Source organism: Falco peregrinus, chromosome 2, assembly GCF_023634155.1.
Source record: "Falco peregrinus isolate bFalPer1 chromosome 2, bFalPer1.pri, whole genome shotgun sequence".
In the NCBI taxonomy this organism is placed as follows: Eukaryota; Metazoa; Chordata; class Aves; order Falconiformes; family Falconidae; genus Falco; species Falco peregrinus.
Window position 1 is genome coordinate 125,855,172 of NC_073722.1, and position 15,555 is coordinate 125,870,726.

At 61.3% G+C, this 15,555-nt stretch overlaps 2 protein-coding genes across 4 annotated transcripts; both read left to right on the forward strand.

Moving 5' to 3' along the window:
* The first annotated feature begins 3,146 nt into the window (after positions 1-3,146).
* Positions 3,147-5,806, forward strand: RPL38 (ribosomal protein L38). Of its 3 annotated transcripts, none has more exons than XM_055797600.1 (5): positions 3,147-3,256; positions 3,480-3,512; positions 3,911-3,971; positions 5,298-5,420; positions 5,727-5,806. In XM_055797600.1, the coding sequence occupies exons 2-5, from the start codon at positions 3,510-3,512 to the stop codon at positions 5,750-5,752; spliced, it is 213 nt and encodes a 70-aa protein (XP_055653575.1). In that variant the 5' UTR covers positions 3,147-3,256; positions 3,480-3,509; the 3' UTR covers positions 5,753-5,806. The 3 variants fall into 3 exon arrangements, with proteins under 3 accessions (XP_055653575.1, XP_055653577.1, XP_055653578.1); XM_055797602.1 differs by having other exon boundaries at positions 3,213-3,260; XM_055797603.1 differs by lacking the exon at positions 3,147-3,256 and adding an exon at positions 3,293-3,311.
* Positions 5,807-6,637: 831 nt separating this feature from the next.
* TTYH2 (tweety family member 2) lies at positions 6,638-15,531 on the forward strand. The gene is made up of 14 exons (XM_055796538.1): positions 6,638-6,853; positions 7,437-7,609; positions 9,037-9,148; positions 9,560-9,780; positions 9,872-9,967; positions 10,058-10,130; positions 10,245-10,314; positions 10,477-10,532; positions 10,624-10,716; positions 10,812-10,904; positions 10,996-11,138; positions 11,270-11,455; positions 11,593-11,671; positions 13,634-15,531. The coding sequence occupies exons 1-14, from the start codon at positions 6,725-6,727 to the stop codon at positions 13,712-13,714; spliced, it is 1,605 nt and encodes a 534-aa protein (XP_055652513.1). The 5' UTR covers positions 6,638-6,724; the 3' UTR covers positions 13,715-15,531.
* The last annotated feature ends 24 nt before the right edge of the window (positions 15,532-15,555 follow it).

Here is a 15,555-nt window from a genome sequence, read left to right on the forward strand (position 1 = left end):
CAGCAGTGGGGTGCAGCTGAGAAGCGGGGCTCCTGCAGCCAGCTCCCCAGGGTGCCCAAGGGACCATGCACACCTCTGGACACACATCCTGCTGTTGTCCTGGCACACAGCTAGTGCGTCACATCCCTGAGGACAAGCCATGCCTGCCACGTTCTAGCCACCGTAGGACCCAGAAAACATGGGTTTCCCCGCTGACTGCCCAGGGCTGGCTCTCCCATGCATCCTCGCTGGGCAGAGGGGATGCTGGTAGCGCTGCAGGAGCAAATATCTGGGGGTGTCGCGTGGCATCTGCAGGTAGGGGAGAGTTGCGTCCCTGGGAAGAGCAGGAGAAGGAAACTGCTCGCACTTTGGGGGGGCAGGGTGCTCCCCAATCAGGGGTGCACGCCAGGGATGGGGAGAAGAAGAGATGCTCTGCTTCCAGCGGGATGCACTGCAGCCAAGGGTGCAGAGTCCGGCCCAGGGGTCTGGGCAGTGGGCACCAAACACTGCTGCAGGGACACCCCCGCTTGCTGTCCCAGGGCTGCAGCAAGCACTGGCGTGGTTGGGACCGATCTGATAGCTCGGAGCTCACCCTGATGCACAGACGAGCTGCAGATTCTCTTCCCGAGTGGCCGATCTCTCCCTCCTCCTGGAAAAATGGTTTGCAACTCCATTAAGGACAGTGTAATTATGCATAATAAAAACACGGCTGCCCTTGTGTGTGAAAACACCGCTTTGACGGAGCACCCTTCTGCATCCAGCCCTTCTGGCTCGCTGGGCTCCAGCGAGTGCGTGGAGCAAGCTGGCCGGCTCCCAAGGAGAGCGCAGGACTCAGCCAAGTGCCCCCGAGGTCAAGGCGAGCAGCACTGAAGGATGGAGCCCACAGCAGATAATCTTCAACGGCTGTTTAACTTTGAATCAGACCTTTGAGAGGGAGAGAGAGAAAAATCACATCGGCTTTTTCTTCTTATTTTTTTTTATTTTTTAATTTCTTGTTGTCATCCCCCTCCCTGCAGCCCCCAGTGCTGCTGCCGCTGATAAAGTGATACCATCTAATCGCCAAGCGACACACGCATCTCGCCGGCTGCCAACGCACTGCTTCAACCCGCTGCTGCAAATAAACTCCCGCGTGAGCTGCCAGGGGGCTGCCACCCACACGGCCAGGTCCCCACTGTCCCCAAGGGCACAGGGGGACATGGCCCTGCCAGGCTGAGCGGGAGTAACCCATGGATCTCGGCAAGGGGGGGGTGTAGGGAGGGGGATGTGGGGTGCGTGGGGTGTCGGAAAGGTGCTGCATGCCATATTCAGCATCCCAGGTTTCCTCTATGTGGATCCATTGACATCCACCTCACCGGAGTCTCCCAGAGCTGCTGATGGAGGAGGAGGAGGAGGAGGAGGAGGAGGAGGAGGAGGAGGAGGAGGAGGCGGGGGAGGAGGAGGAAGGCTTCTCATCAAGCTGCTTACCAAACCCTGTGCCGGGATAGAGGGGCTCATGGTGCCCCCGAACCGCGGGGTTAGGCACAACCGCAACCCTGGCACGGCGCTTCCCAAGCAGAACCAGAAAGAATTTTTAATGTAAAACTGGTAGTCAGTGGGTGAATTAAGGATGCTAATTGAATTTCATTAGGCAGAGGAGCCGGGCCGGTGGGAGGCAGGGAGGAAATGTATTTGATGTGTTTTAAAAGCTGCAGTTTCAGAATGTGGTGGGGTTTGGTTTTTTTTTTTTTTCTTTTTTTAATTTAAAGCCGGTTGTAAAAGGATCCCGTCTTTGAGAAGCTAATGACTCTCATGAATTATTTTTGTTGATTTATACACCCACTCAGCTTTTAAATAATAATATTAATAAAGTAAAAGCAAATCCATTCCCAGCGAGGAACAGGAGCAATGCTACTCAGGGGGCAGAGGGGCCATGGGATGGGGGGGGGGGGGGGGGGGTTGGCCACCACCTGACACCCCCCCCCCCCATCTCAGGCTCCAATGGTGAGGCCACACTGCGCTTTGGGCCAAAACCAGGGGATGTGGGGTGCTGCCGCAGCATGCTGACACTCACAGCCCCTCGCCGGAGCCGGACAGTGCCTCGCTCCCCTCGGCATTAGCATTCAGCATCAGTGCCGTAATGGGCACTTTTCATGCCGGTTTAGTTTTATTATTATGCCAAGAAGCTTGCTTAATTCTCTGCTGTCTTTCTTCTGCACTGTTGATTTACACTGTTAGTGTTTTAATTATACAATTCAGCACTCCTTAAAACATGAAAAACTGCTCAACTTTTGAAGCAATTAAAAGGCAGCAGAGTAGATCAGCTCATCAGAGATGAGATAAGTAAATCAAACAATTAAAAAACTCATTTGGTGGCAAGGGAGACTCCTCCCACCCAAAAAGCCTCCCCTCAGTGGGAGCCCCGCAGCTCCCACCCTGCCTGCAGGCTTCATCCCAGTAACAGGTCTTAGTGTGATACTGGGAGCTGTCAGTGTGCCTGGGTGGGAGGGCTGTGGGATGCAGGGTGACGGGGACAGGGTGAAGGGCACAGGTGGGCACAGGATGATGGGGACAGGGTAAAGGGCACAAGGTGAAGGGGACAGGACGATGGGCACAGGGTGATGAGCACATGGTGATGTGGACAGAGGGATGGGCACAGGGCAATGGGGACAGGGTGATGGGCATAGGTGGGCTCCGGGTGATGGGGACAGGGTGACAAGGATAGGTGATGAGCAACAGGGCGATGGGGACAGGGTGAAGGGCACAGGGTGATGGGGACAGGGCAAGAGGGACCGAGGGGGTGTAGGGACAGGATGGGGTCCCTTGCCTTCCCACCCTTCCCCAAGGATTCTTGCAGGAGGTTGGGGTGGTTTTGGGGTTTTGAGCGTGGCTGAAGCTCTCTCTTGTGGCAGAGCTGCTCCATTACAGCTCTACCCGAGCCATCGAGCCCCAGCGTGTCTTGGGGGGCCCTGGTGCTGGGGCCCGGAGGATGCAGGGCCCCCCAAGACATGCTGGGGCTCGGAGGATGCAAACAGCCCGCCCACACGGCCGTGCCCCTCGTTCGCGGCGGTGCCCGGAGAGATCGGGGCGGCCGATGCTGCCCGGTGCAGCCCGCACACCCCCCGTTACGGTGCGGAGGAGGCTGAGACCCCGCTAACTCATCACAGGAGCGGCGTCCGCGAGCGCGATACGGTGTGGAGTGTCCCTCCGCGCCAGCCGTAGCGGCGCCCGAGGGGGCGGGGCTAAGAGCCGGGTGCGGAAGTGCCCGCGCGCTTCCGGTCCGTGAGCAGACACTGTCGTTGGAAGTATGAAGTGGCGATGGGGGGGGGAGAGGAGATCCGCCGCCATCCGCCGCCGTACGGGCCTGGGCGGCCCCGGGGAGGGCGGGGGGGGGGGGAGAGAGGAGGCGGGATGACTCGCTGGTGGAGGGTGGGCGCGGGTTGGGCGCGGGGAGGCCGATGGTGAGAGGCGGTTGTTGGGCGTTGGGATTGCGCTGACGCCATTTTGGGTTGTTTCTGCCGCAGGTTGGAGCGCTCTGAGCCCGGCCTGGAACCATGGTGAGGGGGCCCTTGGGGGGCCGGGGGGCGCGTAGGCCTCACCTCGCCCCGTGAGGCTGGGGGCTGCCCTCGGCACAACAGCATTGCGGGGGAGGGGGTGTCCCTGGCTTGCCTGGCCTCGCCTGGGGTGTGTGGGGGGGGTGCCGTCAGCACCCTGCGTACTGGGGGTTACGGTGCCGATTCCCGTGTTGGCTTCTGGCAGGGGCACGGTCGTGCTGCCGGAGGAGGGGCTCTCCCTGACCTGGCTGGTGGCAAGGCAGACGCCACATGCCTCGGGACGGCTCCTGGAGGGGCTTGGCTCTGGGAGTCGGGACGCCCAGCGACCCTGGGGCGCTTGCAGAAGTTGGGGAGTGAGCTTTCGGCTGTTCTCTGCACGCTGAGTCTCTTTTCTTTTTCAGCCTCGCAAGATTGAGGAGATTAAAGACTTTCTGCTGACAGCCAGGAGGAAGGATGCAAAGTGTGAGTGCTGAGGCCGCTCTGTCTCGGGGGCCGGAGCAAGGGGGGGGGTGGTCCGGCATAGGAGCCGTTCTTCCCCTGCTGGAGCAGGGATGGGGGGCCATGCATCCTCATGGACACTGAGGACCTCCTCGGCTTGGAAGCGCTGAGGGATATGTGTTGCTGAGGCTTTGTTACGCACAGAATCGGTGATACTTAAAGTGGCTTTTTGCTCAGTGTTGACTGACGTTGCTGCCTGTGAGCAAAGCCATGCTGGGCAGAGGGGTGCTGTGACACGGTCTGCTATCAGGGACTGGGATCCTCCGTGGAATAGGGCTCCCAACACCCACTCAGCCACGCTTCTTCGAATCCTGCTCCTCACCCCACAGTGTTTTGACCAAGCCCCAGCTGCAGTTCACTGGAACTATTTGGAAACACTGCCCTGCCTCTGACTTGCTGTAGTCTTCAAAAAGCTACAAGATGTCAGACGCTGGGGAGGTGTATCAGAATGTCAAGTGAGTCATATTCAAACTTGAGTTCTCTTTTGTTGCAAACCCAAAGGCTGTTATAATTGAAACACTAGAAATGCCTTGTCTCTGTATTTAACAATGCATGAAAAGTTTTCCTTGCTTCTCTTGCTTATTTGGATCTAGCTGTCAAGGGGAAGAGGCTCTTTCATTCTGGAAACGTTTTGTTAACTCACTGCTGTGGGTGAGCAGGGGTAGTTCAACACTGAAATGCTGCTGTAGCTGATGACAGCCCCTTACAAAGCATTCCCATGCCTTCAACTTGCTCCAGTGTTTGCAGCAGCTCTTGTAATGCTGAGCTGCAAGGGCTCTGCCACAGGGAAGGAGGGGAACTGACTGTGGCTTTGAGCAAGCTGCTTAGATAAAATGGCCTAGGGGGGATAGAAAGGAGATTGGAGGCACTGGGTGCAGCGTTTGGAGCCATGTTCCGAGCTCCAGTGCAGCTCGTTGGTTGCAGAAGATGACATGGGCAAATAACGAGCGCGTTGTTAACTGTCACGCTCCACTGCAAATTTCCAACACAGTAAATATTTCATGTTGCTTGTTGTAAACTGCTGTGAAGCGCAACAGCCTCAAAATAAAGCTCTTGGCTTCCAGAAAACTGTGCAGCATCTCTCTGAGATGGCAGACTGACTGCTGGGGCTGGGGCTGTAGGTGGTGGGCAACAGTGGTGTATAAAAAATACTTTTTATTATTATTTATTTTATTTTACTTAGTGCTGATGGGCCAGGCAGGGCTGTAATCCTCATCACAGCTCGGGTGAGGGGGGACAAGTTGGGGTGGGGTCACTGCTGTCCTGCTCACCTGTTCCTTAATCCTGCAGCGGTCAAGATCAAGAAGAACAAGGACAATGTGAAGTTCAAGGTGCGCTGCAGCCGGTATCTGTACACCCTGGTCATTACGGACAAGGAGAAGGCCGAGAAGCTGAAGCAGTCCCTTCCCCCAGGTATGGCTTGGTGTCAGAAGGGAGCCGTCCGGTGCTGGGCCGGGGGCAGCGGGCAGGCTGGGTTGAGGTGGGCAGCATCCCGGGTCACTGGCGTATTCAGGCCGCTCTGTTATGCTGTCCATGGAACTGGCACCGCCATCTACTGTGCCTGGGTAAATGCTGCCACTGCTCTGCAGGGCTCCAAGCGCCCCTTCCGCTGCTGTGCCCCCCATGGCGGACCCTGCGATGAGCCTTGGCTGCCGGCGCCCGGCCTGGGCGGTGAGCACACCTCTCCAACCATCAGGTCATCTCTTTTCTCCTCCCCAGGTTTGGCCGTGAAGGAGCTGAAATGAGCCATTCGCACGTTGGTTCCTCTGTGTTTGTTACAATAAAAACCTTGAACTGTTCCCTGGAGTCTCGTTTGGTTTCTCCCCAACAGCACACAGCTCAAACCATCACTGTCGCTCTGCTTCGGGGGGTGGCCCCGCCGGGGCCTGGCTTGCTGTTTGGGGTTCGGGACCCAGTCCTGGTCTGTGCCCCAGCCGTGGGCTCCTTCCCAGAGGCCCAGCCCCAGTGTGGCCGGTGTTTCAGCCCTGCGTGGCAGTTGCCTGCGGGCAGCTGTGGGGACACAGCATGATGGGTCCTGGCTGCGCCATGCCCACCAGAGCAGGGTCTAGAACAGCCCCTGCGCTGTGGGTGGCTGCGAGCCTGTCCCCTATGAGGTGTCCCTTCCCTATAGCATGTGGCCCATGGCTGGTGGTGATGGGGTGTGGTGCCCCTATAGCAGGGCAGTGACAGGGTGCAGTACCCCTATAGCAGGTTGGTGAAGGGGTGCCATGCCTCTATAGCGGGCTGGTGATGGGAGAGTGGTGCCCCTATAGCAGAGCAGTGATGTGGTGCAGTGCCCCTATAGCGGGGGGGGGTGAGGTGTGGTGCCCTATAGCAGATGGGTGAAGGGGTGCCATGCCCCTATAGCACGGAGATGCTGAGGTACGGTGGGCTGCTGATGGGGTGCGGCGTCCATATGGACGGGTGGTTATGGGGAAGTAGTGCCCCTATGGCAGGGGGACGATGGGGAGCGGTGCCCCCACAGCGGGGACACGCGGAGGTGCAGTGCCCCTATAGCGGGGCGGGGACGGGGCGCGGTGTCTATAGGGGGAGCGCTGAGCCGCGCCGGCTGCGAGCGGCGGGGCCGAGCGGGGCGGGGCGGGGCCGAGCGGGGCGGGGCCGGGCGGGGCGGGGCCGGGCGGGGCGGGGCGAGCCCCGCGGCGTGGCGGCGCGGTGCCCCCCGCCATCGGCGGCCCAGCGCGGCCCGCGGCCCCGCCATGCCGCCCGCCCGCGCCGACTACCTGGTGCCCTGGTGGGTGGGCTGGCTGCACGGGCTGCCGCACCGCGGCCTGCACCTCCAGCCCGTGCCCGCCGCCTTCCGACCGCGGGACCCCGACTACCAGCAGGTACCGACCCCGGCGGCCACGCGCCGCCCCGCGCCCCGAGCCCTCCCCGGGCGGGGGTCCCGTCTGGGGCTCCCCGTGTCCCCCCCTCTCCCCGCCTCCTTTCATCCCGGCGCCAGCTCTGATCTCACGGCCGCACAAAGCGCCCTTCTTCCGCGGGCGGGCAGCGGGGCCCCCCCGCCGGGCCAGCCGGCACCGGCACCCCCGGCCTCCCGCTGCCCCCCCCGCTGCCCCCCCGGCCCTGCCGCTGCCCACCCCCCGGTGCGCAGAGGTCACCCCTTGTCTCGGCGGCGCGGGCTCCTGGTACCCGTTGCAGCCCTTCCTTGGCATCCCGGGGCGGGAACCCTAAATGGGGGGGCGGGGGGCGCACCGCCAGTGCACCACCACCCCTCGAAGGGGCCGCTGCCCGCCGGTTGCCGGGACCCGCAGCTTGGTGGCCCAGCGTCGGAGCGGGAGCAGCCACGGTTCCTTTTTCGCCGTGTGACCATCCCGTGGGGTGCGGGATGTGGCTGCATCCTGCCTGCCACCGGGCGCTCTGCAGCACGTGACGGGCTCGGGCGCTGACTGTCCCCTCTCTCCTCCCCAGTCGCTGCTTTTCCTGGGCTTGGTGGCCGCTGTCTGCCTCGGCCTCAACCTCCTCTTCCTCACCGTCTACCTGATCTGCCTGTGCTGCTGCAAAAGGGACCAGGAGCCCGAAACCAAGCGGCCCCACTCCTGCTGTGTCACCTGGATGGCTGTCACCGCTGGGCTCATCTGCTGGTGAGGACGGGGACAGGGACCCGGTGCCATCCCCCCATCACTGAGGGGGCTCTGTGCTCCAGCTATGAGTCACTTCAGTTTGATCTGTGCAATTAAATAACGGTCCATCCCTGCCTCCTTCTGCACAGCCACTGATGCTGGGGCAGCCCTGGGGACCAGCCGCAGGCCAGCCCTGTCCCTGTCCCCCCCCCAGCCATGCTGCCTTCCTGGCTAATCCCAGGCAGGAGCGGTGCCGGGACACTAATCCCAGCCCGGAGCAGATGGCGGGCAGCAGCATGACCCAGCTGGCAGGTCCCGCACACGCCTGCCTTTAATTGCAACCGGAGCAATTAGGCGAGGGGATGCTTCTTCACCCGGCAGCGCTCTGGTGGCTTCCCAAGCCTGTCTCAGTTTTTGGCAGCCCGTGGCTGGGAGGACACCCCACCAGCCGGCCCATGTGCCCCCTGGCAGGCCTGGCCGTGGCGGGACTGGATGGGACACGGGGCCCTTTGGCCGCCCAGCCACGACCCACTCGCCAGACAAAGGGGCTGGTTTTGCCTGGGCGGAGCGAGATGGCTGCCTGCGAGCATTGTACGAAGCAGGGAAAAGGCACTAATGAGCTTGGCGTCCTCCTGCTCCTCCGGCCTCAGGGCACCCCATGGAGCATGGCGAGAGGGCTGGGGCACCCGTCGGCCGCCCACAGGGGGTCCTTCTGCAGCTCCCCAGGGGCTTTGAACCCCTCAGCAGCCACGCTGAGCCTGTTTGTGGCTGTTAAAGGCCTAATCATGGCGAAGGGGCCATTGTCTGTCGGTTTTATTGGCATCTGCCGCGGGGAGGGAGGGAGCATCATCGTGTGCACTGGCCACCTGCAGGCACATGGCTGACCAGGGCACTGACACATCCCTCCTCCAAGCCAGCTCCGATCTCCAGCCTGGTTTCACCCGCTGGCACGCCAGGTGCCAGGGAGCACCGAAGCGGCCATGGGGAGCTCAGCGTGGGGCTTGGAGTGGCTGTGGCACAGCCTCCAGCTGCCACCCACCTGCCCTCCTGGGGCTGAGCCCAGGAGCAGGTTTATTTGGGAGCATGTTGGTCCCAGTGGATTCCCCTAACCTGCTTTGCCCGGCCCCTCCACCCTCAGTCTCTCAGGGTTTGGCAGGAAAAGCTTCAAACCTGCTGTGTCCAGCCCACAGAGCAGCTCCGGGCTAGAGTGTCCCCAGGCCCTGTGGACATTGGCAGGGAGCGGGTCCCCATCATGGTGCTGCCCCTGTCCCGTCTGCTTTGTCTCTGCCCTGCTGGGAGTAGGGGGGCTCCCCAAAACTGGGATGCTCCCAGGAGTATCCCCTCTCCAGTTGGTGTCCCCAGACCCTCCCTGGCCACACAGCAAGGCACTCATGTTGGGGTGAGCCTTTCCCCTCCCCGCTCATTGGGGGTCCCCTCTCTGCCCACAGTGCGGCCGTTGGCATCGGCTTCTACGGGAACAGCGAGACCAACGATGGGGTGTACCAGCTGCTCTACGCCCTGGACCATGCCAACCACACCCTGACCAGCATTGACTCACTGGTAGGGCCGTGAGGCAGCATCCCCCCATCCAACCCCCTCCATGTCCCCCTGGGTCACATTGATCCTCCATTCTGGGTTCGGTTGAAGCCCTGGGGAGGGAGGTGTCCGGCACTGCCGGCTGAGCCCTGCCTGCTCTGGCCGAGGCCCTGGGACGGTCATGCCACACCGCGCGCGGGAGGGTGACGTCACCCTGCAGAATAGGGCCTTTGTGGCCAGGGAGGGCCAGGGTGGCTGTGCTGGGGCTGTCCAGAAGGATGGATCCAGCTCGAGCACAGTGGGTTGATGTGGGGCTGCTCTTGCGCCGGGAGAGCATCCCAGGGATGGAGCAAACAGCTCTGCCGGGTGCCAGGCTGACGGCAGGGAAGCCCCCGGTGCCATCGCAGTGGGACTGACCATCAACGCCGTCCCCAGGTGGCAGTCACCACGCTGCAGATGCAGGTGGGCCTGGAGCAGCACCTGGCACGGCTGAATGAGCTCCTGGCCTCGCGGGGGGACTACCTGCAGACCCTTAAGTTCATGCAGCAGTTGGCCGGCAGCATCGTCCTGCAGCTCTCGGGGCTGCCCGTCTGGCAGGGCACCAGCACGGACCTCACCGCACTGGCCGGCCACATCGCCTACGTTGAGTATTACCGGTGAGCAGGGCCACGGCACTGGGCTGCCACAGCACCTGCCGGTGGGGCTGGGGAGGTGGGCGCGCGTGACGGAGCCTTTCTCTGTGCCCAGGTGGTTGGCTTATCTCCTCTTCTTCATCCTCGTCCTCACCGTCTGCCTCCTGGCCTGCCTGGGGCTGGCCAAGCGCTCCCGCTGCCTCCTCACCACGTGAGTACCCTGCAGCGTGGCGCGGGGATGCTGGAGCCACCGAAGGGAGCAGAGCCAGACCCCGCAGCGTTCTTGCCCCTCTCCCTGCAGGATGCTGTGTTGCGGGCTGCTGACGCTGATCCTCAGCTGGGCCTCCATGGCCGTGGACACGGCGGCAGCAGTGGTGAGCGTGGCCGGGAGGGGAGGGGTGGTACCGGCTGTGCCAGGGCAGAGCCGAGGGCTGAGGGCATCTGTCCCATCCTTCCCAACCCTGACAGTGTCCTTCTCGTCCCTGCAGGGCACCAGTGACTTCTGCGTGGCCCCAGACAAGTTCATCATAAACCAGACAGAGAGCGACATCAGCATGGGTGAGAGCTAGCCACAGGGCAGAGGTGTCCCTGGGGCAGGACCCCAGTGCTCCCCCAAACCTGCCTGGGGTCCGGTGCTCTCCGCTGCTGTTCTGCCACCCCCGTGCTGTGCTCTACGCCCCATCGGGTAACTCATACCGACATCTCCTGTTCGCTTTGCAGTGGTGGTGCACTATTACCTGTACTGCGACCAGAGCCTGAGCAACCCCTTCCAGCAGGTATGGGGGAGCTGGGCACCCCAGTTTGTGCTGTCTGGGGCAGAGGGGTGTCCCCGAGGGCTGGGTGGCTCTGACCGCTCCCCCCTCGCAGGCTCTCACCGTCTTCCAGCGCTCACTCACCACCATGCAGATCCAGATCCAGGGCCTGATACAGTTTGCGCTGCCCCTCTTCCCAACAGCAGAGGTATGGGGTTGGGGGGAGTCAGGGCTCCATGTCCCCCCTTCTGCTCCCCATCCTGCCCAGCACTGCCCTGACCCTCCCACCCCCATCTCCTGCAGAAAGACCTGCTGGGGGTCCAGCAGCTCCTCAACTCCTCAGAGACCAGCCTGCACCAGCTCACGGCCATGTTGGACTGCCGGGGGCTGCACAAGGTGAGTGGGGGTCCAGGTTGGGGCGATACAGTGCTCCTGGGGTCACCCCCTATCCGCCACCAGCCCTGCCGTACCTCATCTCCTGCTGCAGGACTACCTCGACGCCCTCATTGGCATCTGCTACGACGGGGTAGAGGGTTTGCTCTACCTGGTCCTCTTCTCCCTGCTGGTGGCCGCCTCCTTCTCCACCATCATCTGTGCCACGCCACGTGCCTGGAAGCACATAACTGGCAGGTGGGTCTGGCCGCGGCCGCTGCCGGCACAACCATCCTGCCTTCAGCAGGGGCACGTGTGGCACGAGCTGGCCACAGCAGGGAAGTTGCCTTGGGGGCCAGGGGGTTAGCATGGTTGCCTTGTCCCCACAGGGACCGGGACTACGACGACATGGATGAGGAAGACCCCTTCAACCCACAGGCGCGTCGCATCGCCACCCACAACCCGGCCCGGGGGCAGCTCCGCAGCTTCTGCAGCTACAGCAGCAGCCTGGGCAGCCAGAGCAGCCTGCACCCCCCGGCACAGACCATCTCCAACGCCCCCGTCTCCGAGTACATGTGAGACCCCTTTCCCGGAGACACTGACCCTTGGGTCCTCCCCGCCTTGGCGAGGGAGCATCACCTCACACTGGGGGCACCGGGTGATGGTGGGGGTCTCGCTGTGCCCCTGGCTCTGATGGGCTCTCCCCCTCCAGGAACCAAGCTGTGCTCTTCGGTGGAAACCCGCGCTATGAGAACGTCCCCCTCATCGGCAGAGGTTCTCCCCCACCCACGGTATGGTGCACGGCTGAGGCCAAGTCCTTCTTGTGATGGGCTGGGGGGCTGGGGGGGTTAGCCAGGTGGCATGGAGCCCCTCTGCTTTGCCAGAAAGCCGCTGGCCCGGGGCACCGACTAGGTGTGATGGGGTGGGGATGGGGATGGGTGAGCTTGGCCCCCTCCTCCTGCCCTTGCAGAGGACGTGCCCTATCTACCGAGAGCATCCCTCCTGTCGACTCACTAACCCAGTTCCCAGCCAGCCCGCAGAGGCTGTGAGGAGAGGTCACCAGCCACGTGCTCAGAGGGGACCAAAATAGTCTTCCCGTCAGCTGCTCTTTGCTTTATTTCTTACTTATTTTGATTTTCAAAGGATGCTTCACAGTCACCCATGCATGTTTACATTTCCCTGCTGTTTCTTTAAACCCACTCTGTCTGTTAATGCCTGCTTTATTTTTTTATTTCTTTTTCCTTTTTTTTTTCCTTTTTTTTTTTTCCTTTTTTTTTTTTGCATCAATTATTTTGGAGCTAAGTTGCCCATCAAGAGTAAGTTCAACCACTTCTTCCTCCCTCCTTCTCCTGGGGCAGCAGCTGGGTTCCCATCCTCCTTCCCCTCCTCCGTGCCTCCTCCCATCCCCTTTCCCGTGGGGCTGGTTTGCTTTTGTGAAGAGTGCGGGGAGCTTGGGGGGGGAGCTTGGGAGGGACGGGGCCACGTTTTGTCCCCCGCCCAGGTACAAGAGGATTCGCAGCTCCTGTGCGTTGGGAGTGGAAACCGGTCCCCATCTGCATCCCCTTCTCGGCACAGTTTTTCTCCCTCCTTTTCTGACAGCGTTGTGTCTGCTTCGGTGCCTCCATCTGAAGCAGTAATGCCCCCCGGCTCGCCCCGCGTGGGCACAGCAGCAGCCCTGGACACGCTGCTGCAGCAGGGACACCCCGCTCACCTCTTCTGGGGAAGATTTTTGCCATCAGGTGAAAGCGTGGAGCCATGCCGGTGCAGGAGGCTGTAATCTGATTGCGCAGACCTGGCAGCTGGCAAGCCTCTTCCCTGGAGGGGTGAATGGGGGGGATTAATTTGAGCACTTTTCCTGGCCCTGAATGGTCTAATTTAACCAGGATTCAGATCCCTAAGGAAGGACTTTCACAGTCCAAAATAACAAACTCAGGATAATCTCCCTTAATGCCTGGCTGGGGTGTCCCTCCTGCAAAATGCTGGAGATATTTAATTCTGCAGCGCTGGGGGGTTGGGGTGGGCTGGAGGGTTTGGCCCCTGCCCTGAGCTCCCCGCTGGCCCCTTCCCAATGTGGGGGTCCTTGCCCTGCCTGGGGAGGCCCTGTGCAGCTGCCGGCACAGGCACCCGGTGAGCCCCAGCACACCTGGGTAAGGTTTGTGAATGGACGGGGAAGATCAGGGGGCAAAACCCCGGCGCAGAGACCCGGTCCTAGCTGGGGTGCTGCCCATGCGTCAGGGCTAAGCCCCATCCTGCTCCACCACCGTGCCAGCCCACAATGGTGCCTTCAGTGCCACCAGCCCCGTGCTGGTGCAGGGAGGGGAGCTCAAGCCTGTGGTTGGCATCGTGGTGTGAGCCCCTCAGGATCGGATACATCCAGACTTGGTGATGGGGGCTGAATTTGCTGCTGGGCTGCAGTCAGGAGGGTGGAGGAGGACAAACCTGGCCGATGTCCCAGCGGTGCGGGAAGGGGCAAAGCGAGAGCCTGAGGCAGGGGTAGCATCTTGGCTGGGGGGTCTCTTGCAGCCCTCAAAGAGGCTGTGACCAGGCTCTTGCCTCATTACCCATGGCAGCCTGGCAGAATAATTGGGGATTAATACAAATGGGAACCAATCTTCCCTCACCATCTTCAGGCTTTCCCGGGTGGCTCAGCAACATGTGGCAGAGCAGGGGTTGGGTTGGATGTGGCTGCCAGGGGCTTGGTGGCACACATCGTGGGTTGGGGGTACACTGACCCCTGTGTCTTCTCCCCACAGTACTCCCCGAGCATGCGAGCCACCTACCTGTCCGTCACCGATGAGCACATCAGGCACCCCAGCACTGAGTTCCCAGCCTAACGCATTTGCCCCGGGCAGCTCACAGGAGGAGAAAATGCCACCGGTGTTTCTGTAATGGGAGACCAAAGACACCTGGTAAAGACACGGCGGGAAGCCCGGCAGCAGCTGGAGGATGAGCTCCGTGACCCCTGTGTGCTCTGCGCACCCTCCTCTCCCCCTCGGTAGCTTCTGCTCGGTCTCAAGTCTTCCTGCCGCAGGGCTGACAGCAACTGCGGGGCCGAGCGCTGGCTCCTGGTGTTCCGGGAAGAGCGGAGATGCTTCACGCCCCCGCGGCAGCTTCTCCTTTCCCTCCCCACTGCACCAGCCTGGGGATGTTTTACGCCATGGAAGGAAGCCTTCTCCAGCTCCCTCTGCCTGGAGCACAAAGCCTGGGACCACGAGCTGCCTCCAGCCCCTCAGGGAGGGGTCCCAGCAGTGGCTCCTTCGCTCCCATAGCAATGCAGCACCAACCACTAGTGATCCCAGCCCCTACCCAATGCCCGTGGGCAGCTTTGCCACCCCTGTCAGCACCACTGGCTGCTTCCCTCTGCCATGCTCCCCGTGCCCCGCGCCCTGCTCACCACATCAGCTGGAGCTGCCCTGGCCCCGGGTTCAGAGGCTGTAGAATTAGGGATGTTTTGACCTTGCTGGTTTTCCTTTTGCTTTGCCCCTGAGTTTATGAATTCTCTGCAGGGCAGAGGCACGGTTCAACTCGCTGCCTCTGTTCCAGTGTGGTTTTACTGCAGTGCATGTTGGTAGCAGGTTTTTGGCTGGGTTTTTAGGCTCATCTTGGTGATTCGCCTCCCCAGGGTGGGCAGGCTGGCAGCATGGGCTGGGGCAGGCTCCCCTCCTTCTGCAGGACAGCCCTGGGGTAACCACGAATCCCCTGGGAAAAGAGGGTCAGGGACTACTCAGGCATTGCTGGGGCAGGATGCGGTCCTGGGGAGGGGATGGCATGGTCCTGCCACCCTGGCTGGCTTGCCCAGCATCACTAGGCTTCAGGCTGAGCAGCTCTGGGGGCCAAGGAGCCGGGGGAACAGCATGGGCTGAACTGGCCCATTTCAGCACAGGCAGCCCCGGGAACCTCGGGAGGATGCAAGCAAAGGCCCCTTCCCCACAGCAGCACCTGCTGTGTGTGGGCAGGGAGAGCCCCCACTCCATCCCACCAACTGGGGGTGGACCTGGATCTCCCAGCCCGAAGGGTGCAGACAGGGGATGGGTGTTTTCCTGCCCCCTCACCCCTCTGGTCCCTCTCCCTCCACCCAGGGTGAGTTCAGCTCTCGGAACCACGTTTGGCACCACGGCGGTGGCTGAGCCAGGGCTGCGTTAGCTCCAGGGCTCTTCCTCACTGCAGAGGGTACTGCCGTGCCGTGCCGGGGAGGGCAAAGGCTTGCCCTGGCTGATTGCAATTAGCAGCTGCCTCCTCTGCTGCTGCTGGTGGTGATCTGTCCCTTCCTCCCTGCTTTGGCTAACAGTGCTGCAGCCAGGCAGACCCCCGTGGTGGCCGGGCTGTCCCCCTCAGGCAAGCTAGGGGGTCTTACTTGATAACAGTGACTCACTGTGTCTTTTAAAGGTAACTTGTACATACCCTTGGGTCCCCTAACACCATCTGTCCGTGTTACCTGTGACTAGCATTACTTGCTGTTGGAAACTTCCAGGGGATTTTTTTTTTTTTTTTTTTTTTTTGCTTTTAATGTTTCGGTGTAACGGTACTGGTAGAAGAGCTGTTTTTAAACGCATGTGAACTAACCTCATTAGGACTTTGTCTAGGAGCTGGAGTCCGGCCTGATTTGTATGTGCCCTCTGGGGAAAAGACAATAAACACTTGTACTAAAGCTATCTGCTCCTGGCAGGTTTCCCTG